The sequence below is a fragment of the Cydia pomonella genome, chromosome 12 (genome assembly GCF_033807575.1).
Source record: "Cydia pomonella isolate Wapato2018A chromosome 12, ilCydPomo1, whole genome shotgun sequence".
In the NCBI taxonomy this organism is placed as follows: Eukaryota; Metazoa; Arthropoda; class Insecta; order Lepidoptera; family Tortricidae; genus Cydia; species Cydia pomonella.
Window position 1 is genome coordinate 11,815,190 of NC_084714.1, and position 27,984 is coordinate 11,843,173.

A 27,984-nucleotide genomic window follows, 5' to 3' on the forward strand; every position below is an offset into this window, starting at 1 on the left:
ATCAATTCGTTTTTGCTCTTAAACGTCTGAGACAAACGGTCTCAATAGAAGCCGCGCTTATGGCGTACCATGGATACGTATCATCAGTGTTAAGTTATGGACTATAATAATTATAGTGTTATTGGGAAACTCTGTAGACGTAGAGCGAGTTTTTATAGTTCAAAAGAAATGTATCCGTGCTCTTGATCACGTGGTGTTTCGAAAGTTGCAAACCGTTGTTTAAAAAACTTAGCATATTACCGCTCCCATGCCAATATATAAAAGATGCGTGCCTACTTGTCCAACATAACCCAAACTTATTCACATCTCGTAGTGAGACAAGTACAAGACACACAAGGGCGCAATATAAGAATTTGCTGCACCAGCCTCCTTGCCGCTCTTATATTTATAAAAAGTACTATTTTAATATGTGTATAACCATTTATAATAAATTACCTGACGAAATTAAATTGGAAGCTAACAATTCATTTAAGATTAAGTTGACAAAAATCCTTTTAATAGATACTCTTATTTTACCCATTATTGATTACGGTGATGTGTGTTATCCGGACATATCCGAAGAACTTCTCAACAAATTGGATCGCCTTCTCAATAACTGTATTCGATAATTTTTTTGCCTCCGCAAATATGATCATATCTCTGCTTTCCGCTCCCAGCTTGGCTGGCTTCCCATCCGTCAACGACGTAGTGTTCGCATGCTTTGCTCTTTATACTCTTTTCCCAACGATCCACATTCTCCTGTATATCTCAAGTCGCTCTTTCAGTTTTACTTTAATATAAAAAATGCTCTAAATAAATTTGCGTTTAAGAAATCGGTACGGTCTTTCTTTGCTAGTAGTATGAAGGATTCCTAGTTTCTATTATTTAGTTTATATTATTTATATATTGTATGTATTATTTGTATTATGTATATGTATATGTATTTTGTTGCTCATGTATGTTGAATCTTAGGTAAGCTTTTGTGTTATTTTGTTAATAGTACCTCGTAATAGCTAATAGCACCGTCCACAATCTCTCTACTTTACCTTAAGGTTGGCTGGTAGAGAATGCCTTTTGGCATTAAGTCCGCCTTGTGTACGATAAGTTTTCTTTTGTGCAATAAAGTTTAAATAAATAAATAGCTTAACGACATCGACATGTCAAAATTGACGTTTATTTCGATTCCGCTGTGATCCCAATATGATCTATCTACGATATTTCTAACATCAAAGTGACATTGGTTGCCCGAATCGAGCTGCTTCTGTCAATTATACGACATACAAACGATATCTAAATGAGAACGTATCTAAACCAGAACGTATCGTTATTTTATTAGTCAGGTAAGAAGTTATTTCATAAATAAGTTTGTGTGTGCATTCTGAATGTTTATTACCACGTGGTAAATAAACATTCAGTACTCCTAGTGTAAATTTATTCGATAGCGTGACGTGACGTACGCGTTTGCGTTAAGTCTCATTTTGTAAGGGATTTTGAGTTTCCAAAACGTCCCGCTTGGCGCGATGTTTCTAAATCCGATACAAAATGAGACAACGCAAACGTCACGTCACGCTATCGAATAAATTTACACTAGGGGTTTTGAACTCTTTTACAGAAAAGGGCCCACGAGGCCTACTCACAAAAGAAAATAGTTTACGTTTGAACATATGCGATTTTGCACGGAACCTTCTGCAGCATGACGCTACAATAGTCCCATTTCAACGTTTTCGCGGGCGCCTAGCGTAAAAAGTAAGACAAAACGAATAAGTGAAAACACTATGTGATTGCAAAAAAAAACTTTATTGTAAATCTCGAGGCAGTTCAGAGTCCATATTCAGCAATGGTCATCATCATCCCTCAGCCTCGCCATTAATTAAATGTCTCAACGGCGAAGGTAGTATCCAGAGATTCCAGAGTAATCATAGGGGTAGGCAGGGGCGGCGGCGAGTGGGGCAGAGTATGTGTAAGGGGAGTATGCAGAGTAGCCGGAGTAGCCCACCGCAGGCACCACGTCTGGAGTGGAGTAGACCAGCTGGGGCGCCGGCTTGGGGCTGGCGAAGGCCATGGCCACGAGGGCGACGAAAACAATCTGCATAAAAAACATGTATCGTGATGTGTTTTTGCTATAGGTAGGTACCTGGGCATTTTCAGTAAAAAGTGTGCCATTTCCTTCTTTCCAAAAAAAGCCAATAACTTTTGGGTTTTTTCTCAGAATCACGAGAACTGACGATTTAAGAAGGAAATCCAAGTGTCCGAAAAAAATTACGACTTTGTCACGGATTTTCACATACATTTTGTATGGACCGCCTTAGTCACAAAACTGACATCCAAACTTTTTATGAAAAACTGGGGACACTTTTTTTTCTTTTCTTTATCAATAGTTCTCATGATTTTGAGTCGAATTAACCCAAGAGTTGTTAGTTTTACGAAAAATAGTAAATAGTATCCTTTTTTCTGAAAACCCTAACCTAATACTCATTTTCAAATAGATGCCTCGGTTTCAAATCAATTAATCATATATTTTATGTTAAGTGTATGTACTAATTATTTTACAGTTTACTCACTTATATATAATATGTTATTATGTTAAACGGCTGACTTTCATTGCAACGTGTACGCTATATATTTAAAACAATTTAGATTAGCTAGTTTGGGTCATATATTCAAAAAAGATATAGGTAGTCTTGTCTAAAATAAATATAATTTTACTTACAATTTTTGAGAACATGTTTAATATTGTCCTTGTACTGGCAACAATAACAAGTGATGATATTTCTAACACCAACGCCAGCTTATATACCACTACGCTTCGACATCTGCAGTAGCAGTTTTTCAGTTCTAAATAAAAAATATCCTTGATCTTCAAACTAATTAGCTGAATATTTGTTGGGCACACTGATTTATCAGGCCTAAACATCGGCATCTATGTATTATCATTTTTAAGATGTTATCTGGAAGGTTTTAGATACTTGAGCTTTGAGGTGAGAGATTGTTCGTTTGTTTTAGTTTTTACGCGCGTTGATACAGATTGAGTGGTCGAGATTGAGTTAGGTATCAGTGAAATATTTGTGATTAACGCGATGGATGTCACAAAAAATATTTTGCTTATTAAATGAATACACCTATAGTGAATTTTCCTTGAGATGGCTGCTGGTTTAGATGAGATTGGTAGTTTATATGCAATGTATGTATCTCACTGGTGTACTGTTCTGATTTTAACGTTCAATCCGTCACTTATTCGTCACACACTACAACAGCAAAGCTAGTGCTGCCGCCATTACAATGCATAAGTATAACCTTTACAGTTCCTCATTAGTCGAACTGGGGCACGGCAGTGCCCCCGCCAAGTCGACAAATAAAGCGGCACGGCCGTACCATCTTTTTCTCGAAGCAGTTCAAGCCATTTTCGACCCGGGTATAACTTTGTCATGGATAAAACTAGAAGCCTGAATTTACAGTAACCAAGCAGGCAATGTATAAGCACAGGATACTGCAAATTTCATTCAATTTGAAAAGAATTATATTAATAACTAGTCAAAATTGCTTAATTTTATCACTCACTCACTGACTGACCGATCATTAAAACTGTCAGCCACTTTTAGCAGACATATAAGATTCAAATTTTGAATAAGGTTAGTGTTTAGTGTACAAATCAAGGAAAAACTCAAATGTTTTGTAATTTCGGTCCAGTTTTCTAGATACTCGTACATTAAATACATAAATAAATGTATAGGATTACAAAGTTACTTTTGCAGTGAATGAATCAGTGTACTTGTATATGTATAATATAATGGAATCTAGACACGCGGTAGCGTGTCCAGCCAAGTTTAAAAGGTTTAGATAGGTACCCAAGGCCAAGTCATTCTGTATATTTAAAACATAAAAGATTTTTAATATAGAGTGGACACTATAAGATGTTGTTAGGTTAGCTAATTACGTAATATCTTAAGATAAAAGGTCCCTTAAATAGGGACTGAATAAATTAACCGATTTGGTATTACATGGATCTCACATCTTTTTACGGTAGAAGAACTGAGTTGCGAGACTTGTTTTGTTTTACAAGTTATGTTTTTGATGGCATACTAACAATATTCTATCTAAATATTGATGTACGACAAAGTCCTATGGAGATAAAGAAAACGTACAACATCTAACCATTATCACCCAATTCACCCCAATCACTCGTGGCTAAAAAAGGTGTGATTATAAACAATGAATCACGGACAAGGATCACTCGGAAGTCTGTCCAAAGAACACCCGATGCTTAGTATCTATGAAGATCAAGGACATTTTTTTATCTAGATACGACGTGTGTGTATTACCAGTGGTATATAAGGTGGCGTTGGTGGTAATACCATTATCACTTGTTAATAACATTATCATCAAATGGCTGCTAGTAAAAGGTTCTATAATTTAAATGAATATTTTATGTACATAGGAAATTAATTGTTTTGATGTTATGTTATTTTTTTACGTTTGCATGTATTAGTTTAGTTTATTATTGTACCCCCGAAATGGGCAAGCTGATGGACTTTTGTGATGTTTATAAGACCTATGTACAAACACAGCTTTGACAATAAAGAAATCTTATCTTATCTTATCATAAAAATTACAGAAAAAATAAAATCAGACCTCTATCTGGATAACTTTTTTTTATTAACAAAAAACATTGTGTAATTTAATTTGCGGGTGTTTATTATAGTTAAAATTCCCATGAGATTAAACTAAAGGCACCATCTTTCAAATAAAATGAAAATTATTGAAATCGGTTCACATGATAAAGAATTATCCCTGAAAAACCAACATACATAAAGATCGCACAAATTAGTTAGCCAATTCGCCCATAGATGGTGCTTTACACAATAATGCTAGTAGTATACTTCTGGTCAAAAGCCTTTCGTGATTATAGTTACATGAGAAAACTGAAAGTTTGTACGGAACCCTCGGTGCGCGAGGTAAACGAACTCGCACTTGACCGGTTTTTAGTAACTTGAAACTAACTCATCTTGTATTTGTTGTCTCTGCTTAATGTATTTTTTTATTACTATCAGTAAGTTCGTGTAAAACATAATTGAAACTCAGTATTTTAACAAAAAAGGAAAGTAGAATAGTCTAAAGCTCAGGAGTTTAAGTAGAGATAGTTAACGAATATTAGCAAAGAAAATACTTATAGTGTAGCATTTAAGGCACTGACCGTTGGGCTTATTATTTGAAATTTTGGGAACTTAGTATTACACTTACACCTTAAAGATATCAGGGTGCTAAGCCAACACGCCAATTGTTAACGCTCCGTAGCGTAGCGTAGTCATCTCTCTCTTTCACTCTTCCATATTAGTGCAACAGAGACTAATATCCGAATTGGAACAATGCTTCTAAGAGATTACTGCGGTATGATACCGATCAGTCAGTGTCTAAAATGATATTTTTGGTTGAAGAAATATCACATATGACAGATCATTATCGTACCGCAGTGATCTCTTAGAAGCATTGTTCGAATACGGCCAATAGGCGTTTCGTTCGCTACGGAGCGTTAACGATTGGCATGTTGGCTACGCACGAAGGGACAGACGACTATCGTACACCTACTAATCGAGATCGCTAAAATGTTTCATTATAACAGATGCAACAAAAAGTCACGTGATCATTTCCATACATTATTTCATGCCAATGCAATTTCTGTCAACGATTATAACTTGACCAGGCTCTCTGTGCCCTTACATGCATTAAAAAGATCTAAATGTCGAACGGAAATGAGAATAATCCTTAATGGCTCCTCTACACGATGGCTCAGCGCTGAATCAGCAAGATAGCTATGCGATGGATAGGTATGGCTCTTCTACACGATGGCCCAGCGGTGAATCAGCGAGATGGCCATGCGATGGTTGAGTGCATGGACTATGGAATGGGCCATAAGTAGACGCGTACGCATCATCGCTGGCTCACTTCCTTTGATGTGTGGACGAAAAACCAACACCGCGCTGTAAGTTATCCGATACAACTGCGCTCTCTACACGCTGGCCCATCTTAGTGGGCCAGCATGATGGTTGAGCCATCATGCTGGCGACATGTCAAAATATGTCATAACACAAATGTTAATAAAAATAATATAGCCGATAGATACCTATTTGATTTCAAGGGATAGATAGTCATTAAAAATGTATCAAAGCTACGACATTAGAGACAAAGGGTTAATAAAATAAAAAAAAATTGGGGACAATCTTACAGAGATAGACCTAGCCCCGAAAACTAAGCAAAACTCGTACTATGGGTACTAGGCGACGATGTACGTATATACATAAATAGATAGATACGTATATCTACTACACAGAAAATACTCATGATTCAGGAACAAATACTGGTGCTCGTCACATAAATAAATGCCCTTACCGGGATTCGAACCCGGGACCATCGGCTTCATAGGCAGGGCTACTACCCACTGGGCCAGACAAGTCGCTAACAACAACTAATGAACTAAAAACAACCTCAAATTGGTGCTATAGCTTAAATATTAGTAGTTAATACTGTCGGTTTCAAGTAAAGCTAAGCACATAAGACACGCAGCTGAACACATAACACTTAAGTAAAGTAAAACATTACTTAAGTCTTAAATCACTGTGAGAGACGTTGGCTGTTACTATAAATAGAATATTTAAACGCACTATCATACGACTTAAGCAAGCTCGGTTCTCCACACGAACGTAGTTACGCTCTCATTTTAAAACGACTAGCTAGATTGCTCTGAAATTTTGTACTAACAATAGGATAAGGAAAGGCTGTAATCAGTTTGCAGCCTTAGATACCATAGTTAAAAAATACAGCGAATTTATGATATGCATACAAAACTTGTTTTTGATCTATTTCGTTTTTTTTATAAGGTAAAGCAATATAAACTAATTTAAGCCCTAGATATATCTCATGTCATTATATATGCGTTTCATCCAACACTTAGTTTTAAAATGAGAACGGGAAGGTGAAATTCGGCCGAACTTGCCGGGGGCTCTTAAGACTCATTGAGAAAATAATACTTGTATCATTTGTATTTTTTTAAACATTTTGAGAAACCCTACTAATATTTTAACAGCGAAAGTGATTGTCTGCCTGACTCTTCCTCTTCAAGCTTAAACTTCTGAACCGACACAGGTGTGACATTTGTTATAGAGATGATATGAGTCCCGAGAAGGGACATAGGATATTTTTATCACGAAAATCATCTCTTGAAGGGGTGAAAGAGGCCGTGGAATCTATGAAACTGGACTGTGGAAAAACCTACTAATTATTTTACGCGATCGAAGGTGCGGGCAAAAGCTAGCGTTCTATATATGGCATACATAGCTTCAGTAACCATACCGTCCAGGGTGCACGGAACACCATAGATGGTACAGGCCGGGGTGCAGACAGACCGATAAGGCGATGGCGGGACGACTTGGACGCATTTTATCCGGATTGGCCGGAATGTACAAAGACAGAGTTGAGTAGAAAAAGCGAGGGGAGGCCCTTGCCCAGCAGTGGGACACAAAATTAAGCTAAAAAGCTTCAGTAAATATACCAGTGACCACACAGCTATCAATTGGATGACAAAAAGAGCAAGTAACATTTAAGAAAAGGATATAATGCGTGGGTGTGTTTGTTTATTGTCTCTAAATAATACTTACCTGCTTCTACATATATGGGTATACTATACATACCTACCGCTTTAACAACAAAACAAAAGCTTAAACGAGAGATATATTTTCCTGATTCAAAATTACACCTGTTTACTTGTCAAATGAGCCCCAAATATATCATTACCAATAAAGGATGTCACATTGGTATATGTTCATATGTATGGTAATGCACACTACTAAATTAATGAATAATTTAGGAATATTTCCATTACTAAAGCCGTTTGTCATGTGCATATGAATTAAAAATTACGTTTAATAAAAATTGGTATCCCTAATTGTGAATATAATAAACAGGTTAGCCTTACCAGCTTGTGCATGTTGCAAGTAGTTCGAATATCCAGGGATATATGATGCCCTTCGTAGAACTGACGGGGTTTTTATACCCCACGCGAGGACTATGCAAGAATGCAAATAGCAGTAGCAATGACCTTTGCAGTCGGCTCTACGAACTGGATCCAGGCGAAACCGGGACTAAAAAAGTACATTTTATTATGTTCCTAAAGGTTACTGGCAGTTAGTAATAAACGGGTTTCTTCTTGTTTATCTCGTGAGGTTTTTACGTCCCGAGGATGTCCGAATGTACCTTTGGGTATTGAGGTTGGATTGGAAACGTGTTGCATGTAGGCGCTTGATTTTATTAGCATTTGCTTGGTACGTGAGAGCACGATATAGTCTGATTACATTTCAATTGTATTTGTTGTTTCTGAATGCAGATCCTACATTTTGCTGTTTTTACCTACAAAGGAAGAGAATTATTTTCTTATTTTACAAATAAAATAAACGTGGTCGCAATGAGTGGGAACAACAGAGCGATATAAAATCTTAGTACCCTAGGTTCGTTTAAATATGTTTATCTACTTTGATATCGTTACTTGTTAGAATAGAGGACCACTTTAAGCAATTGAAATATAATGAGTTATTCCTTAATATTATTAGGATCCTTTCTTATAACATATTACCATATGTAGTGCGTGGAAACTAATATCAGTTTACTGTATATAAAGTAAAACTTACAAATTTAAATTGAATATTTTGGTTTGATTTATCACATTTTTTTACATCGTACCCCTAGTGTAAATTTATTCGACAGCGAAACGTGACGTATGCGTTTGCATAAAGTCTCATTTTGTATGGAATTTATTTTTTGTGTTTTCGTCTTTAAAAAAAAAAACAATCATTTCAGTCCATTTTAATGTTTATGTATGTTTTAAATTTTCAATTATTTACGGAAATCGTCAAATATAATTATAAGTCTAAAGCCTACGCGTCATTTCAAGGGTAATAGACCCCGTTCAATAGTAGGTCAATGAGGGGTCCATATCCGTAGGTTTTACTTCCTTCAAATGCTGTGAGTTAATTTGATATTACTCGTACGTAGGCGAACTGTTTGTACATCACACACAGACAAGTGTGGTAGGTATGTTGATAGTAAACAGTCCTTCCGGTCTACAGCTGTGAAAGTGGTCATTTTAATTAAAAACCCCTTTGATGCTATTAAAATTAAGGTAATTATTTCATCGAAAACTTTTGATAAGTTTCTCGTCCTTAATGTGTTAAGGAAATCTCCCAAAGCATGATTAATGCGTCCAGAAGGCTGGTAGCTACTTATGCCGGCGGCTAACCCTGACTATCCAACGGGAAACGGTGCCGGCCTACTGGGTATCATCACATACGAGGGCTGATCCAAAAGTTGTTAGTTGCTCCGGCTCTACTCATGCGATAAAAATTATTTATACTATTGTGAGGAATTTTTTCAATGCTACTTATGGCCATCATTTTTTTTAATTAATGTAAATAGTTTTTTTATTATATATTTTTAAGTGAAAGCTGTTTTGTATGGAGTTACGAATTGCTTAGAAAAAAACGGCAATTTTGGGCACAATTAAATGAATTTCGTATTGAAATCTTTGAAAATTGAACTTTAATTTACCCGGGACTAATTATTATCTTCGTTCTGCTATTTCCAATGTATAAATCAATAACTAATCTTAAATGCATATATATATATATATATATATATATATGCATATAATGCTATTAAATCATAATAATATTTACTCAATCAAAACGATTTATACGTAGAAAAAAGGCCGAGATTCGTCATTAGTAGCACCTAAAAAACTTTTGTTTTTTTTTTACAAAAACTGTCTATAAAATGGCAGCACATACCTATATGGAGTCTCAATTACTGATTTTTATGACTAATAGTTAGGCTTCGACGCGTAGATATAAAAATAAAATAAAAACAAAAATAAGCGTTTTCTAAAAATGTATTTACACCACTTTAATAAATACTGAAAAAACCCTCACAATAGTATAAAAAAAATTTTATTCGCATGAGTAGAGCCGGAGCAACTAACAACTTTTGGATTAGCCCTCGTATTTGATAGTTAGTACTTATAGTTGGTATGGGGCTAGGTCGATCTGTGTAACATTGTCCCCAAATATTTAAATTTATTTGTATTGTATTTATTAATATGAAGCCGACCTGGAGAACAATTTTATTTGTAAGTCTATAATAGGGATTTTATTATTAATAAATAAATGATAGGGTTTAAGTTCAACTACCAAATGTGTTAGTATTATATTATTGTACTGTTAATATCGGTTTGTGTTTATGAATGTAATAATTGCGTAGTTTATTACATTTCCTCCTGTCCTTTGTCCTTTTTATTTTTTCGATTTTCAACATCTTAAAGCCAATCCATACGGGTATGAAATTGTAATTTGCTGTTTAAACAGTTTTCAAGTGAATGGGTTTTCATTATCACGAGTTCCTAAATAATTTCAGAACTTATTTATCTATTCTGTCAAAGCTTTTCTGAACTCGAAACTCCAGAATTGTTATGTTTATTCAACACTAAGGAATTCACGAAAACCCTAAAACAGTAGTTAGCTGCAATTATTATTATATACCTATAATATAACAGTACATATTTAGCTTTTATTGCATAGTATCTAATACAGAGTGTTTTTTTTGGAGCTCCGTTAATTATTTTAAGTGTACATTCCTGAGCGTAAATTAAGTTAATTTCTCAAAGACACCGGTATTCTAATTAACTCCGTTTTGAAGATAATCAATAATGAATTTATCAGATATCAAGAATTTTATCAGCGCTATAGAAAATGACGTCGCTGCGCAGTTGCGCCCACCTCACGTCGAGCAGCAGCCATAGAGTTGACTAGACGCCGACGATCGGGAGACGCTAGTGTGGGGAGACGTAGCTTACTGTTTACGTCTCAAGAGAGATTAATAAAAATTCTAAATATAAACTTCATTCCAAAATAATATATCTGTTAACCTAATTTTAGATCTATGACGAAAGCAAGTAGAAGTTTACAGGTTTACAAAAATGACGCCTCTGCCGCATCATAATTATATAATTTTCCAGACTCTACCTATATCAGAAAATACTTATTGAGGCTGAAAATAAAGTTCACAATGAAAGGTCAAAGTCATTTAAATGGGGAAGTGAATAGGAGGGGTTTAATGATTGAATGGCTAGTAGGTCAACTACTTGCGTAGACAAATGCTTTAATAGTACTCGTTAAAATGTGCCCACTCTTACCCATCTAAAAACCAATTTATATGAGCTGATATACGTAAATTGCCGTAGTATGCAGTAAAAGATTCCAACTCAAAGGTCAGTCTAATAATATCATCGACTTGCATGTACAGTTAGCCGCAGAGAAGGGACCCCCCCCCGCCTTGCATAGAAGTTTGTATGCAATGGTGGTAAGTGAATAGTATTGCTGACTGTACATGGCAATAATAACTTCTCCCCAGAACTAACATGATATATTAGTCATGCCAGTGGAACCCACTCACATTAATATTATGTTGGTATCATATTAAAAAATATTCACACATTAATATTATGTTGGTATCATATTAAAAAATCTTCAAACATTAATATTATGTTGGTATCATATTAAAAAATCTTAATATTTCTCCTGGTGGCTCCACCCAACGGAACCTTAGCTAAAAAACCAGCTCCGTTCGGATCCGGGCCGAATGTAACCAATACGGTCTTCTTGAAGTTGACCTTAGGTAGGTAGTTAATTCGTTATAATCATTGGCACAGAGATAAGTTAATCAATGGTGCCACATATGACAAGTAGGAAAGCGATTCCCGCAATCTTTGAATTTCGGTTTTCGCGGTAGGCCCCAAGGTGTCTACATTACATGTCGGGCCTAGAACGGCCCTGTTCGGTCCGGGATGTGTACGGAAGGGCGACGGTACCTTTAATATAACGGAGCTGTACTTTGCGGAAAGCTCGGTGTCGGCTCGGCGAGTACTAGGCTCGTAGGCCCCGGAACGTTCTATTCTAATGTGAGTCGAATTCATACCTTACAATATGAAAATGAATAATTTTTTAAGCAAAAATAGAGTTTGATATTTTTGACAGAATGTTGAGAGTTGTTTAAGCATTTTAGTGTTTAATTACTATTAAAAATATTAAAGTGTATAAGCTTTACTTTAAGTAAAGCAGATTCTTAAAGTTCGTTACTTTAAGAATCTGTGTCATTATTTTAACTATTTTTGTATCTTATGTCTGTCATATCGAACAATCGAACAATAAGCATATTCGTTAACCGACCGGTTGGCGCCTTGATGGTTGTTTGATTATTGTGAATATTTAGGTTTGTCTAACTTGGTGTGTTCGTGATTAGGTTCAGCTAGTTGCAACTACGAAACTGTTACTACGAATTATAAATGAATTCATTCATAAAGTGGCCATGCGATATGGCGGCCGCTTGTACGTAATAATCTTAAAGCTTCATGAGTTCGTTGTTTCATTCCTTTGTTAGAGAGTTATTAGACCTCATATTAAGGTAGATCTGAAGGCTATTTCTCCACACGTCCAAAATTAATCAAATATCTTTTTTTATTCATAATTTTGTAGGTTTAGCTTATTAGGTAAAGTATTAGGTAAAGCTCAAGCGAGGCTTGAATTTTGAGTTTAGTTTGAATAATTTGCTAAAAAAAGGATGTGCAATTCATAAGGTTATCTTCTTACTTCATAGGGCTGAAAGAGGAATCACTTGGGACCAACCAGATGGACTATATGGAAAATTTATTACAAACAAATGCGTAGACATATGACACTTAAATTTATGGAGTCATTACAAGCATGTCATATACTTTGCCCACCTCATCACGTAACATATTATCGCACGTGAGCATAGTTGTTTATAAGTACGAGAAGAAAATATACCAACAATGAAACTGTAGCTAATTTATTAAATAAGGTATGTATTTATGATAGAGTTTTAAAAGACTGTCAATATTATTTAAAATGTCAACCACTTACACCACGTTAAATTCCTGTAGTTGACTCTGTTCACCCAGCTCAAATCACCTGGGTCAATTAAGTTAACTAAAAATACACTTTATTCACCTTTACGTCATTGTCAAATTTGTGCAGCGTTAAGCCGTAGAGAATTTAAATGACTTTGATCATGATAAAACTATGATTTAAATATTCGCCTTGAACACACACTGTGCCAAAGTAAAGTAAACCATTCATCATTATTCCGTTAAATGTGCTTTAATACTATATTGATATGGACGTTATTAATACGTTCACAATACGTTTTGGCACAGTGCTTCAAGGGTCCCCAGCAAGCTTGGTTTTCCTTACAAATGTAGTTACGCTAGTATTTTTAAATGACTAGCTAGATTGCTCTGAAACTTTGTACTTACAATAGGATAAATAACTTATGTAGCTTGTCATTAGTCTTGTAAATAGTTTATGTAGCTTCAGATACCATAGATGAAAAAACTACAGCGAATCTAAGTTTTTCAGACAAAATTGGTTTTGGCTCTATTTCGCTTTTTTTATAATCTGGAGCTATATCAACTAACTATAGGACTAGATATCATTGTGTGTGCAAAATTTCAGTACAATCCAATACGTAAGTTTTAAAATGAGAACTAAACTCCGTTTCTATGAGAAGGTAAAATTCGGCCGAGCTTGCCGGGGACTCTTAATCTGGTTAGAATCACAAAAAATGCGATATTTTCACTATTCTCCTATATCTACCTACGGTAGAACCAGTTGGCGTAAGAATATGGCACACTATAGGCTGAGCTGTAAAGAGGCGCAGCCGCCGTGTTGACTAGAGGTCCGTAATCTTGAATGCTGTATGAAGACCCGTAGGAATAAGCCGATACTGATGAAAGAGGAACAGCGGCAGCTGGCACGGCAGGAGACACTCCTGCTGGTACAGCTACTTCTGGTGTCACAAGCGCCGCTGAAGTGTAGGGCGCCGCGTATTGTGCTATGAATGGCGAGGCCAGGTATGGTGAAGTAAAGACGAGTGGGTCAGCTACCGCCGCCGCGAGTACAGCTAAAAGCTGTAAAACGATCACTTATAAATAACAGTCACATAGATGATATTAACCACACATTACAAAGACATTAAGGATAAATATATTACAATATGATTTTTTATACTAACTGAAATAGCTTTAACTAATAGTTATAAAATATCTACTATTTTTTCTCCAATATGCTCGGAAATGTTCACCTTACGCAAAAACGCAAACATCCAATTAATATAGCCGCAGAGTCATGTAAGACCGTGCGAATACTGCTTAATAAAATCAAAGACTATAAGTATAACTTTTTTTTAAGGATCTCATGCGTGCAAATATCTACAGCTTATATCGCATAATTATATTGAATGAGCGAATATTGAATGGCATGAATGGCAGAATAGTTGTGCCTTTAACTTAAAAAAAAAAATTAAGAGGGAAATTGTTTTTGACGTTTTTGATGTGAATGTTGTATTTGAGTGCTGGTTGAAGCTTACATTATGATTATTTTACCTGATTTCCTCGCATGTTTGGAGAAAATCACTATATAATCGAATACGATAAATCGAAACTCATCCACGAATTGCCATTTCCCGGCCTTTGCAATAATGTACTATTAACCAATCGTTAAAGAAGGTAAGAAATTTATTTCTAGTTTGTTTGTTAATAATTGTGAGATACATTGTAATATTTGTAACAAACATATTTATATTATATAAAAACATAAAATTTACCAATAACTTACAATTAGGATTCTCGCCATATTTGTATTTCCAAATGACGCCTTTGACAATGAGTAGCACCGGCAGCTGTACTACAGCTGTATTTCAAATGCAGTAAAAGCCATGAAGATGTGCTTACTTATATACATGTTTAGGTCCGGTTGTAAAGGAGGAACAAATAGTTATTACTTTAAAAGAATCGATCCTTTGAAAACTAAACTAGAACCAAGGCCTCACCGAATGGTTCGGCTGGAAACAAAAGAATGTATAATCACAGCACAAATTAACGAACTAACTGTGTAGTCAAAACTTCATGTATATCCTCACCTTGAGCTGTAGCGACAAAATTTAAACGTAAGTATTCAAAACCAATAAAAATAATGTGAGTCTGCCACGTCTTAATATTTCATGAGAAAATTAAACGCACTTGTTTTAAAAACAGATTTTTATTTTAAATCATTGATTAAGTAAGTGATCCATATTGAAGAAAAGTGTCAGGTTCTATTTAGCGTTTTAGGTAATAAGAGTAAGGGCTAGCGGCGTAGGCGACGGGAGCTGCGGCGTACGGAGTGTAGGCAGAGACGACAGGCGAACTGTAGCCATAGGCGCCGTACGCCACGGGTGCAGAATACGCCAGAGGTGATCCGTAGGAGTACGCCAGGGGAGCCCCGTATGACACTCCCCAGGGCTTGGCGGCGGCGAACGCCACGAGGGCGGCGAGGATGGCGAACACCTGGAAATTAAAATATGTTGTATGAGGTCGGTCCCATCACCATTGCTAGGGTGCTACATAACATAAGCAATATCAGTAGGTACTTATGTAAAATTAGCTTTTGCCCGCGTTTCTCTCTATCACTCTTTCATATTAGTGCGACAGTGACAGTTGCATTTCGTTCGCTATGGAGCGTAAACGTCATGTTGGCTACGTACCCTGGCCACGACATATGTTAATATAGATTTTTTAGTAATATGTAAAAATTCAATAAAAGATATCCTTAAACAAAACTTTTTTACAGTCTATAAACACTATAAGGATACCTATGTAAAAAAATATGTTAACACGTAACATGACCACAATATATATTATATATATGTATATATGTACCTACCTATGTACTATTTGACCCAAAATATTTTATTTTATTACTCAAGTAAGTATGTGGGAGGATAATTTGGGTGTCTCTTGATGTATATTTTATGGATGGCAAACAATAAATCCTACGACGTCGTTGGATGCGCACTTGTCCTATGTTTATCTAAGTGACGGAAACAACGCGAACAAAAAGGCCAATCAATTAGACTTATCAACTACATCAATTTTTGTAAGCGCCATTGTATATTTTCATACAAATTATTTTGTATGAAAATTTTTGACCAAGTTGTTTTGGTAAATGGTTGCTAATAATTAAAATAATGAGAATGTTTAAGATATTTTTAATATTTCCTATCAGAAATGCATGCATGAGTTGCAAGATAAAATTACAAAAAAAAATACTCATTCCACAAGTTTTACATTGTTCTTTTATATGTTTTTTGTTAAGTGGTACTTTAACCGACTTCAAAAAGGATACACTAAAATAGTATCCCTTTCCCTTTTATATGCACTAGCAACTAATATGTTTAAAGTCGGTGGCAATTCACTATGACGTCCGTGTATGATAGTCATATTGTGAGATTTTCTTCTCAATGAGAATAATTTATAAAAATATACCAGTTAAAGCAAGTGATTATATTCAAAGTTACTAAGCAGGCAATGATAAACGAGTTTATTATTGTTTGCCAAAACTTTAGGATAGTCGAGTTCATAAATATGTATACATTTCTTTACATTAATTCCATTGCAATAAGGTAAAAAAGTGTATACATATTTATGAACTCGTCTGTACCAAGTCTACAACGGAGGAATGACATAACAAACAACAGATGAGACCTAAAATGAATTTATAAAGTTATACAATTAGTCTAGACTTTAAAAGGCAAAAAGATATGTGGATAACTTACCAGCTTGAACATGGTTGATTAGAGGTATAAAATGTGAATTCTCTCGAAAATGAGAAAAACGAATGATGCCACTATCAACTTGAACGACGGTTTTATATGAGATACCAAAACCCGTATCCGTTTCAAAATAAATCGTAAAATAAACCTTTTGCTACATATCAAAGATCGAATTTGAATTAGTAATGATAAAGACGATTTATTTTATGTCATATATTTAATCCAAGGTCGATTCGGCAAAACTGTATCAATTATGTACTCGTCACCGATGTTTGCAAATTGCCGCAAAAAAGATATATTGAGGAAGTGATGCTGGGTGTGGAGGACTAGCATGGTCGTTTGGATACATATTCGCTGTCTTACTTACTCGTACTTACCTTCAACAATTTATAACTGAATGAACACAATTGTTTAGATTCTTTTTGCTTATTCAAAAACTAATGAGTAAGTTGCATTTAATCCACATGTGGGGCAAAGTAATCAGATGCAAATTTGGAGTTGTTTCCTTATGTTAGCTGGTAGAATCGACTTTTAAATGATTACTTTGTATAATAATGTTTTTATCACGTTCATTTGGATTTAATTTGGTTCGATTTTTTTGGTATTTCATGGTTGGTATTTTTCTACTCAGAGTCAAAGTTAGTTTAATCCTCGCAACGCTCAAGATTCCATTCTAGAACCACTTGCTACGCTCGTGGTTCCATTTTGGAATCTTTCGCTTGGTCGGGTATCAATATTAGCACGAGCGCTTAAACAACAACTTTGCCCTCTTATAAAACAAATAACTATTTTGTCTTTCTTAATAATTTTTCTAAACTTGGTACAGATTTATACAACTTAAAATAAACATATTTAATATGTACTATTCACATTGTCATTTACGTTTATAATATAACCTAATATACTTAGTTTACTAGTGTCTAGCAAAAAGCGTAATGTATCATTTTTGTAGAAAAAAATGATACAGATTACTTAAGTACAAGAATATTTCTTGTTATAGGCCACCGTTAACCAGTTACCTCCTTACGAAAAACTAAAAAAAAAGTACCTTTACACCTCTTCCCATCCGATAGCCTAGGAAAGCCTGCCTAGCCTGGGGTTAGTTAGGAAAGGATATTTTGCAATCAAACTCCTAACGAGTTGACAACGAAATATATGCTGACTACCACATTTAGTGGACTGATCGATGTTACCCATCAGTCAACTATGAAACTTCCCATACAATGAAATTTAGCGAATGATTTAACGGTGACAGACGGTTATGTGCAACCGACCAAAAATCGAGGACCGAGGCTAGTCTACTAATAAATTACTCTGCGATGATGCTAGAACCAATAAACAGATATAATATAACTATTAAGCCTGTTTAATATCCAAATATAACGATCATATCCAATATTGTTATTAACATAAAATTAAAAAGCGTATTACTTTATGAGTAAATTGTATTATTCGTCTCAAATGTTACTTTAATTGAGATGAGGTAAGTTTGAGGATCCGGGTTCAATTGCTATATCAAATTTTAAAATTGTAACAAGTTATGGAAATCGGCCTTCAAGTAGGTATGTATGTAAGTACAACTTGGTCTGTTTACGTTTCGATTAGTGCTTAGTACGATTTTAGCTACAAGTACGTAAGTCTGTGTCCGTACCAATGTATAAGTTTATACATTAGCTGCAGGCACTAATCAAGTAATCATTATTAATACGTCATCAAAATGTACATCCATTGCAATTTTTTTGCTAAGTGTCATACTTTATAACCGGCACCCGCGCCACTACAATGGCACCCGCGTGCGTGCGTCCGCTTCGTGCAGTCGCGCCAGCCAGCGGACGCCCTTATCTCGTCGCAAGAAAACATAATAAATCGTTCTATCGTTTATTGATTTAAAATACAAATACAAACTTAGTGACATAAATTATTAACGAAAAACTAAAAAAAAGGGAACCTTAAAATTGATTATGATTAACTTTCCCTCTTTGATGTCTTTTAGAATATTGATCCATGCGAAAAATGTATCAATCTTTTTTGTGGAAAATTGTGTGTAGATTATTCACGTTTAACAACGTTTTTTGCTATTGGTCACCGTTTATGAGTTATTTACGAAAATATAGAAAAATATACCCTAAAATATATACATTATTTGCGTATAAGAACATTTTTGTTATGAACCACCGTTTACGAGTTAAGAAAAACAAAAAAAAATGAACCTTTAAGGGGTTTTCAAAGAAAACTCAAAAATGGCTCAACCGATCATGTTTAAAATATTTTTTAGTACTCTATTGTACGGCTAATCTCCCGATATTTTTCATCATTTTTGTTTAACTTTGGTTGGAAAGTTATGTTGGGATAAACATTATTTCGGCCTTTAGAAACGGTTTTTCTCCAAAAGCATTCAATTTATCCAAAAAAGTTTTTAGAAACATTCAAGTTATTCTTAAAGACCCATTTAATGATGAGGTTTCTAATATTTTTTTTGTGACAAATAGTTACAAGTATGGGGTCCCCCTTAAAAATATATTTCTTACAATTTTGAGTAGCGGCTTACAAAATACACCTATATTTCAAATTTATATGCCCCTTTCAGCGCTCCAAATAGTTTATACCTACCAATTTGGGTATAAACGAGTAAATACGGGTATATTGAGTAAATGCCCGTGACTCACTACCTACCCATCTCTAGTTATGTCTGTCTGTAATCAAATCTTGCAAGTTAAATTTAACCCACTTCCCGGTTTCTGATAAAGCTGTTCTGATAAATTTGCATACATAATTATGAGAATTGGACGACAATGCAACTTAAGTGTATTTGGGTTTGTTAGAATTGCCTTGATGAGTACTACTTGCCTGTTGAAAGATATGTACAATCAGCGATGAAAGCTTGTATCTAAAATTTCATTTTTGACAAAAAAACTTTTTTATTTAATTAAACTTAATTGCACATAATAAAATTATAGCAGGCGGACTTAATGCCACAATATGCATTATCTACCAGTCGGCCATAAGGCAAAACGGAAAAGCTTCAACTCGTCAAGGTGGATGCAGTGCGATATAAAAAAAAACCGTAACTTTTGTGCGAAGTAAAATTTCTACAAAAATACTATAATATCCTTAATTATACCTTACGACTACTTATTTAGTGCATGAGAGACGGAAAATAACAAAACACATTTGTAACTTATTATACGCATTTATTCGGCATAATCGTTAGAATGAAGTGTAGCGTAAGTCAGGTATTAAACAATAATGTAGTCTCAAAATTTAATATATTTGAGGATAATCATTGCTTTGATTTCTTAGACGTAGTAGGCAGAGTAGGGAGCGTAGCTGTACGCGGAGTAGGCGAGCGGCGAGTATGCGGAGTAGGCGGAGTAGGCGACGGGCGCGGTGTACGCGGCCGCCACGGGCGCCGTGTACGCCGCCGCCACCGGCGTCGCGTAGCTCACCACCAGCGGCTTGGCGGCGGCGAAAGCCAGGAGGCAGGCGAAGATCAGCTGTAGACATTAAATTGATTATAATAATTGAATAGGGTGTACCAGTGAATAACAAGACAGTCCAATGAGAACAATAAGACAGTCCTCGTTTTTTCATCGATAACTAAATCATGAGTTCGTGACACAAGTAGATTTTTTAACATAATTTAATTAAATGTATAAGTAATGAGCAATCTATTGTAAATACGGAAATACATATAACACAGTGCACTTTCAAGTTCCATATAAAATTGCATGGTTCTTGTACTTGCAAAACTTGATATTATTATTGTTTTCACTTTTCGCGACGTTTTTTATAAAATAAAAAGTTTCACATCGATATTGAATTAAATTAAACCAATATCTAATTTGAACTGAATCCTAATAATTATTGTTAACTGTGCTAATTGCTTTAATATGAATAAATTGAAACTTACAATCTTGTACATGTTGATTGTTTATTTAGACAATGCGTATCTAACACTGATGCTAATATCCCGTCCTAGCTGTTTTATACGATTTTATGTTGACCCCCCATTCTTTTCTCTTTCCACTACAAAAAGACATATGTACTGTACAGTTGAATATACATATACGACGTTATGAAGTAGCTTGGTAGCATTGTGTTGGCAGCGAGCCGGCGCCCGCGCTGCGCGATCGGGACCTCTACGCGACTTGAATAACTTTGATTGCACTATAGATTTGTCATTTACAGGGTGATTTAAACGTTTAGTCTCAAATTTTATGCGCAGTAATTATTACCCCTTTATATATTTTTTGACGCGGTAATTGACAAGTGGGCAAAATCGAAAATCATTACGGTACGAGTAAATATGCTTCCTGTATGTAATAGGTAAATAAGTTATATTATTTTATTGCACTTGCTGGTAAACGGTTTTATCGTATGCCTGCATACTGAGATGAAATGAGCTATATTATGCCAATGGGCATTTTAGTCATAATGGTATTATTATATTATCTACTCTATTTGTACGCAAGGAGGTATAAATAATGGAGGATGGATCCGTGCCTTCGGTCCGAATTCTTCGGTTCGGACGAATGTTTTGAAGTCACTGTATTTAAGAATTATTTAATCTAAAATTTAGTTTTTTCCTCACAAGTGTGATGAAAAACATGAAGTGTGCCACGGGTGAATTACCGCCCATGATATACATTGTACTATTTTTCCCATTAATTTCTTAGAAAATCGCGAAGAAGTGTAAACTGGAAGTCATTACTACGAGTGTATGACATAAAATATTTATACAATACAATACAATACAAATATACTTTATTGCACACCTCAATACAGAAACAGTACAAATAATACAACACATAAAGAAGTGGTAAACAACAGGCGGTCTTATCGCTAAAAAGCGATCTCTTCCAGACAACCTTTAGGTAACGGAATTAAAAAAAAAAAAATGTTATGTCAGTAGGTGTTCCAGATGCAATAAAAGAAGTCTAGCACAGAATAAACACAAAACTAAACAATATAATTATCATATACAAATATAAAAAAGATATATAAATACATATACATACATATATTAAAATACATATTATATATATAATAAATGCCAGCCATAAATATGGAAAAGGAAGCAGATAAAAGTATTACGGAGCAGGTAAAAAGTGAAGTTTAATGAGTCTCTTGAAATAATTAGGACATTGAGCGCGCCTTAAGTCTATAGGCAGAGAATTCCATAGTCGGATAGCTTGAAACGTGAAAGAATTATTATAAAATTATGAATTATTAGAATTATTATTTTATTATGTATAAAATTTAAACCGTACTCGTATCTGGTTATCATAGACTGTCATAAATTTCAAAGGTCTTTGTTGTTGTCACTTTTGTTTTACATTTCTTCGCGGGCTTTTTCTCACACTAAAATAGTCTTTTAGCTTTTCAGCCGTAGTACCGGCGTCATACTACACTTAAGACCCTTTGGAATTCGCTATCTACTGTTAGATTTGATATTTTTAATTGATACGTAGGTTTTCAGGTGAAATAAAAAACATGTGTACCTTAGAATTTTTATTTTCACTCGACTTAAAAAAATGAAATGCTCTCAAATGACAAACGCCTGTTTTTTAATAAATTACTTTGACCGTTAAGTATCAGTGCTTTTTTTTTATTTTTTATACCTACATTTATACGCGGTGTCTGAGCTTCGCACTTTCTTTACAAAATGATTGCTTAATTCATAATTCCGATATTACTGAAGACATAACTGAATTCTCATGATTATTCCATTAATTGGATTATAGATATTATTCTCCTCTACTTTTAGTGAATTCTTATCATGCATAATAAATTAGGCCAACTGTTGGTAGCCTAGTGGTAAGACGTAGAGCTAATTCGGAGGTCGCAGGTGAAGATCGCAAGTTCAAACGCTTTCGTAAAAATTACTAGTAAGCCTGTGCCAATTTTTAGGATAAATTGCAGAGTCCTCCAACTGAGTGAAAATACATTTTCTTATAAATAATCGATGTATAGTGCTGTCCTTAAAAAACGTGTGCTATGCTGAGCTAGGATCCACCTATGTCTACCTAATTTTTCGGTCAAAAAAATTGAAAACGCATTGCCAGTGCATCTAATCTCCCTTTCTCACTCAGAAAATGTCCGCAACCTTATGAAATTACCTTACGGTACGTTTTCTATGAAATTTCCAATTCGGGAGAAAACGTTTTCCAATAACTAAATGTTAACAAATCACTTGGTTTTGATGTTGATCGCTTCAGCATAATATATTCTAGATTTATAGGTTTCGCTTTATTATATATATATATATATATTGTATTGGAAATTTTGGAAATAGGATAACCTATTAAACCTAGTTTTTCATTGTGTCAATAACATAATATAAAATCATGGAGAATGGAAAATATTTAGAGGTGGAAAAACATCTTCTCTTTTTGTATGTATACTTCCCTTTTAATATATACTTTTTTCTTGGACTAAGGAACTCAAGTACCTACTCAATAAGTTTTTTTTTCTATATATTATTTAGGTACTTAAATCAGTTACATGAGTATGCTAACCCCATCGTACCTTATTCTAGTATTCTTACATGTCTACTTATGGGACTTGTACTAGTTATACTGTACTCAATAAGTTATTAGTCAACTTAATAATCAAAACATCCTGTAGGCTCATTCATTGGCAGAGTCACAATTCGCCGTCCCACCAAGGTCGCTTGGACAGTCCAGAGTGTAGAACATTCTACCATCGTATGTGACCGTAACTTTAATTACTCACATCCTTTTTCTATGACGGAATATTAAAGAGTAAAACTGACAACACTGACTATTCGTGAACCTTATCTCACTGTATTAAGGTTAAATATTAGCCAGTTAAAAGTGTGCAATGACAACTGCTTCACAGCTCTGACTGCCGTTGATAAGGACGTTCAAGGCTACCATTAAAGGTGACCTTGAACTTATAATGTTGCTATAGTTGTCTGTATAAAGTGCTAGTTGGCAGCACGTAGTTAAAATAATAGACCCAGCATTATCTTGTCATCTGACAAAAAATTAAAATGAAAATAATGTATGGAAATAAAATTTTATGTTTACAATATTAAATAAATGACTAAATAACTATTTGTTTATTTCTTTTTATTAATTATATAATAAAGTGGTCAAACGGGCGCTTTTACAAGTCAAGATTAATTTAACGTACAAAACATTCCATCTATCATTACTAATTCAGAAAAATAGGTAATAGATTGCGTAGTATTTTCCTGGTACAAATACCTAGCCTTAACATAAAGTTCACTGTATAATCGACCGAGTGAACGTGAACCACGAGCGAAGCGTCTCCGTTTCAGCATGGGTGGTTTATGCTTTCGTATGTCTGTCCGGCTATTCTCTTTTACATGTCACATTTCTCCACCTTTTCTCGAGAATTTGAATGTGAGCGAGTTCGTTATAATATGAGTATTTTTTTTTTCTAAAATCAGATTTTGGATTTTTCTAAAATGACGGAGCCGGAGCAGAGCTGTTTTTAACCACAAGTTTTCAAACAGATAAAGGTAAAGAATAAATTTCAAGGTACTAAATGAATGATATTTTGACGACCGTCTGGCCTAGTGGGTATATGAAGCCGATGGTCCCGGGTTTGAATCCTAGTAAGGGCATTTATTTGTGTGATGAACACAGATATGGGTTCTTTAGTAATGGGCGCTTTCTATGTATATCTAAATAAGTAGGTTTATCGTCGCCTGGTACCCATAGTACAAGCTTTGCTTAGTTCGGGGCAAGGTCGATCTGTTTAAAAATATCCTGAAATATTTGTGCATCAATATATATAATTTTATATAAATTAAATTAATCTTAAAAAATAGTAGGTGGAATAGGGGTAAGCTAAAATTTAGAAACGACGCCACTAAAATATTCCCTTTGCCGTGCTGTGGTTTGTGGTTGTGCAAATATTATTTTGATAAAAATAGTAAATACTAGTTTTGCCAGAGGCGAGTATTGTTACAATTTTATGGAACAGGGATTTAAAAAGTTGTTAATTATAGCTGTAAAAAGAAGTAAGTAGCTTCTTGGAGGCTATCATTTTAATAATGTTCTATTAAATCGTACTGGCATTTCGTTGATTGCTACTATTGTTTTTATTTTTTACATTTTTGTAAGATTGAAACTATATTGTAAATTCTTAATAGGCCTCTTTTTGTAAGCTAAGATTTTGTTAAATCTTTGAGATTTTATTTGTGTTGACATTGCGTTAACTTTATGTGATATTTAATGTTGATTGTTTTAAGTATCCTATAGGAACAAATAGCTATTATTCGAATGTAGCATAATATTACTTTTCAAAAGAGGGATGTTTTTGTAGTATAGTAATTCCACTTATTATCAATTACACAAATGTAGAAGTTATAGATCGTAAAAATATATATATGAAGAGCATGCGACTTGCAATCCGGAGGTCGCGTGTTCAAACCCTGACTCGTAGCAATGAGTTTTTCGGAACTTATGTACGAAATATCATTTGATATTTACCAGTCGCTTTTCGGTGGAAGAAAACATCGTGAGGAAACCGGACTAACCCCAACAAGGCCTAGTTTAACCTCTGGGTTGGAAGGTCAGATGGCAGTCGCTTTCGTAAAGACTAATGCCTACGCCAAATCTTGGGATTAGTTGTCACGCGGACCCCAGGCTCCGATGAGCCGTGGCAAAATGCCAGGACAACGCGAGGAAGAAGATATATTATTTAATATAAATATCAGCCTTGCAGTAACAGATTATAAACACAACTCCAATGATTAAATTTAATGAAGTGACATTCATGAAAATACCTATATTCTGGGATTTTTCGTACTTGAGGAATCATAATATTTCTAACCCGTTCTAACAAAAGCTCTTTCTGGGAGCCATTTGATGTTAGATTGTTTACCAATGTTAAAGAAAATTTGTCAAGATTCCATGCTTGACATTTTGAAATATTTTCAAAATATAGGCTTTAGTAGAAATTGATCTTATTTTAAATGATATGGAAAAAGGAACAAATAGGTAAGTTTTTATTAGATATATTAAAAAGTATTGTTTCTAATTAGGCAATACTACTGTTTGCTTGCTTTTCAAAGTTGAGATTGACAATGCATTTTACATATTTCTTGTCCTCAGTGGTTTTTGATTTGGAAATTTGATTAGTCAAGATCAATTATTTATGTATAAATAGAAGATTTTAAGTCCAGTCATAATATTACCGAGATTGTCTGACAGGTAACTTGGACTTTTGTCAGTCATCAGTCTCTGTAATTATAAAACATATTAACTAGGATCTATGTGATTGTGTTTCTAGTTATTCGAAAGAAAAGAGCCATTAATAAAATGAACATAATGATTTTCTTTTAACATGGAGTTGCTCAACTGTTAGGTAACGTTAATTGATTTACATCCGTATGAGATTTTTCATTAAAATGGAATAGTACGAAAAGGGATAGGAAAATCAAAGTATAACAACTATTTTGCTTAAATATATTTCATCATTTTTCAGTCATCAGGGTTTCTTCATTTTCGGAGGTAAGCGAACGCAGGAGCCGTGTACGCTGCTGCGTAGGGGGAGTACGCAGTATACGCAGCTGCAACAGGGGCAGTATACGCGGCAGCAGTATAGGCGGCAACGGGAGCAGTGTAAGCGGCAGCTACAGGAGCAGTGTAAGCGGCGGCCACAGGGGCTGTGTACGCCGCAGTGTACGCAGCGACAGGTGCTATTGCAGGGACCGCGGGGTACGCCACGGAGTGGATGCCGGGCTTAGCCGCGGCAACGGAGAGAAGAGCTACGAAGGCCACCTGCAAACATACGAGTGGTATGAGTTTTAATAAATATAAAAAAGAATTTAGGATAAATACGTGTGTGGGTTATTGTGCCTTATTATGGGCCTATAACAGGAGCCAAAAAATAAACTATAGGTTGTACTCCGTAAAAATAAATTGTTTTGATTTATAGCACACTTTAAAGTTTATTCAAAAATGCAGTGTAGTGCGCAATTTGTTGTTTAAACGTGACAGGCAATGTCAATTACAATGATGATGGCGTACATTGAATTGAAAATAGTATTTAATTTGTATGAGAAATAAAAAGTCTAAACATTTCATCATTTATAAAACTTATTGAACAAAAGCGTCATCGTTTGAGGATTACAGTATATATTTTAATTATTTGCTCGTGTTGCAGGCCCCACCTGGTATTAATTAAGAATATTAAACAGAGTGTACATATTTTTGAGGAATTGGTCGCTTGAACCTTGAATGTACTTTAAATAATAATACAAGTTCAATACGTGACAGTAATGACGTCAGAAACGTCAAACATTTGCTCTGCCCTAATAAGAAATGCGAAGACGTCACCAACGTAAAATCTCGGCCTATATTGTGTACTCCCATTAGCCCATTACTATTATATTTCTCATTTGTTTATAAAACGTGATCGGCATATAAAACTTCTCAGTAGGTAATATATAGTAAAAAGGTGTATCGTAGTTTTGTATTTACCAGCTTGAACATGTTGGTTGATTTGTGTTTTTGGTTTGGTAAGTGAAGAGTGAATGATGTCTAGGGTAGAATGCAGCTGGTTTAAATACCTGATTACACACTGAATGAGATTTCGAGACAATACGAGGGGCTGCTTGCGCATCAGTGGTGCTCCGAATTAAAGATACCCATCTTGGGTACATTCATGCCATAGTGAACCAAGAAAATATATTTTTTTAAACCACGAAATCTTTAATTTTAGAACTTGTACCTACTTTAAATGTAAAAAAAACGTTTTAAATATATTTGTCAAAAATGGAGAAATATTGAAAGTTTACTAAAAGTGGCCATAATATCGCCGTAAACTTGTTATAAATACATATTGTTTAAGTAACGTAATCTTAATGATGGATATCAGTCGTAGTCATAATCAATATTTCCATGAAGTTGTACCTCTAGATGGTAGTAGTAGGTATCTAGTAATCTAGCACTTTTTTGTACATAATGCTTAACAGCGCTATTTCTTTAAAACAATTTAAGAGAAATAGCGTTGCACAGGCAAACTTATCCTATTTAAGGACCTTTTCTAGCTAACATTTGAAGCATGAAAAAGTGCTGAATTTTGATAGTCAATCTTTTACAATATGCAATATCGCATTTAACGGTAGGTAAATATAATATCTTCAAATATTGATAATATCATTATTTCTACGTACTTGTAATAAATAAACATAATAGTAAAATTACTGCGGATAAGTAAATTAAACAAATCTTTTAGTTTTAAAATAAGTCAGTAATCTAAAAGAATTTAACATATCGGTGATATCGTTAAAACTCTATA

General features: G+C 34.7%; 3 protein-coding genes across 3 annotated transcripts; all 3 read right to left on the bottom strand.

The window, feature by feature from the left end:
* Positions 1-13,385: 13,385 nt before the first annotated feature.
* LOC133523581 (uncharacterized) lies at positions 13,386-14,786 on the bottom strand. The gene is made up of 2 exons (XM_061859246.1): positions 14,709-14,786; positions 13,386-14,002 (listed from the first exon to the last, which is right to left on the bottom strand). Exons 1-2 carry the CDS (start codon positions 14,724-14,726, stop codon positions 13,685-13,687), a joined length of 336 nt encoding a protein of 111 aa, XP_061715230.1. The 5' UTR covers positions 14,727-14,786; the 3' UTR covers positions 13,386-13,684.
* A 378-nt stretch (positions 14,787-15,164) lies between these two features.
* On the bottom strand, positions 15,165-17,291 carry LOC133523582 (sulfur globule protein CV1). Its single transcript, XM_061859247.1, has 2 exons — positions 16,687-17,291; positions 15,165-15,418 (listed from the first exon to the last, which is right to left on the bottom strand). Exons 1-2 carry the CDS (start codon positions 16,696-16,698, stop codon positions 15,191-15,193), a joined length of 240 nt encoding a protein of 79 aa, XP_061715231.1. The 5' UTR covers positions 16,699-17,291; the 3' UTR covers positions 15,165-15,190.
* Positions 17,292-19,853: 2,562 nt separating this feature from the next.
* On the bottom strand, positions 19,854-27,292 carry LOC133523583 (vitelline membrane protein Vm26Ab-like). Its single transcript, XM_061859248.1, has 3 exons — positions 27,165-27,292; positions 26,319-26,462; positions 19,854-20,138 (listed from the first exon to the last, which is right to left on the bottom strand). The coding sequence occupies exons 1-3, from the start codon at positions 27,174-27,176 to the stop codon at positions 19,980-19,982; spliced, it is 315 nt and encodes a 104-aa protein (XP_061715232.1). The 5' UTR covers positions 27,177-27,292; the 3' UTR covers positions 19,854-19,979.
* Positions 27,293-27,984: the final 692 nt, after the last annotated feature.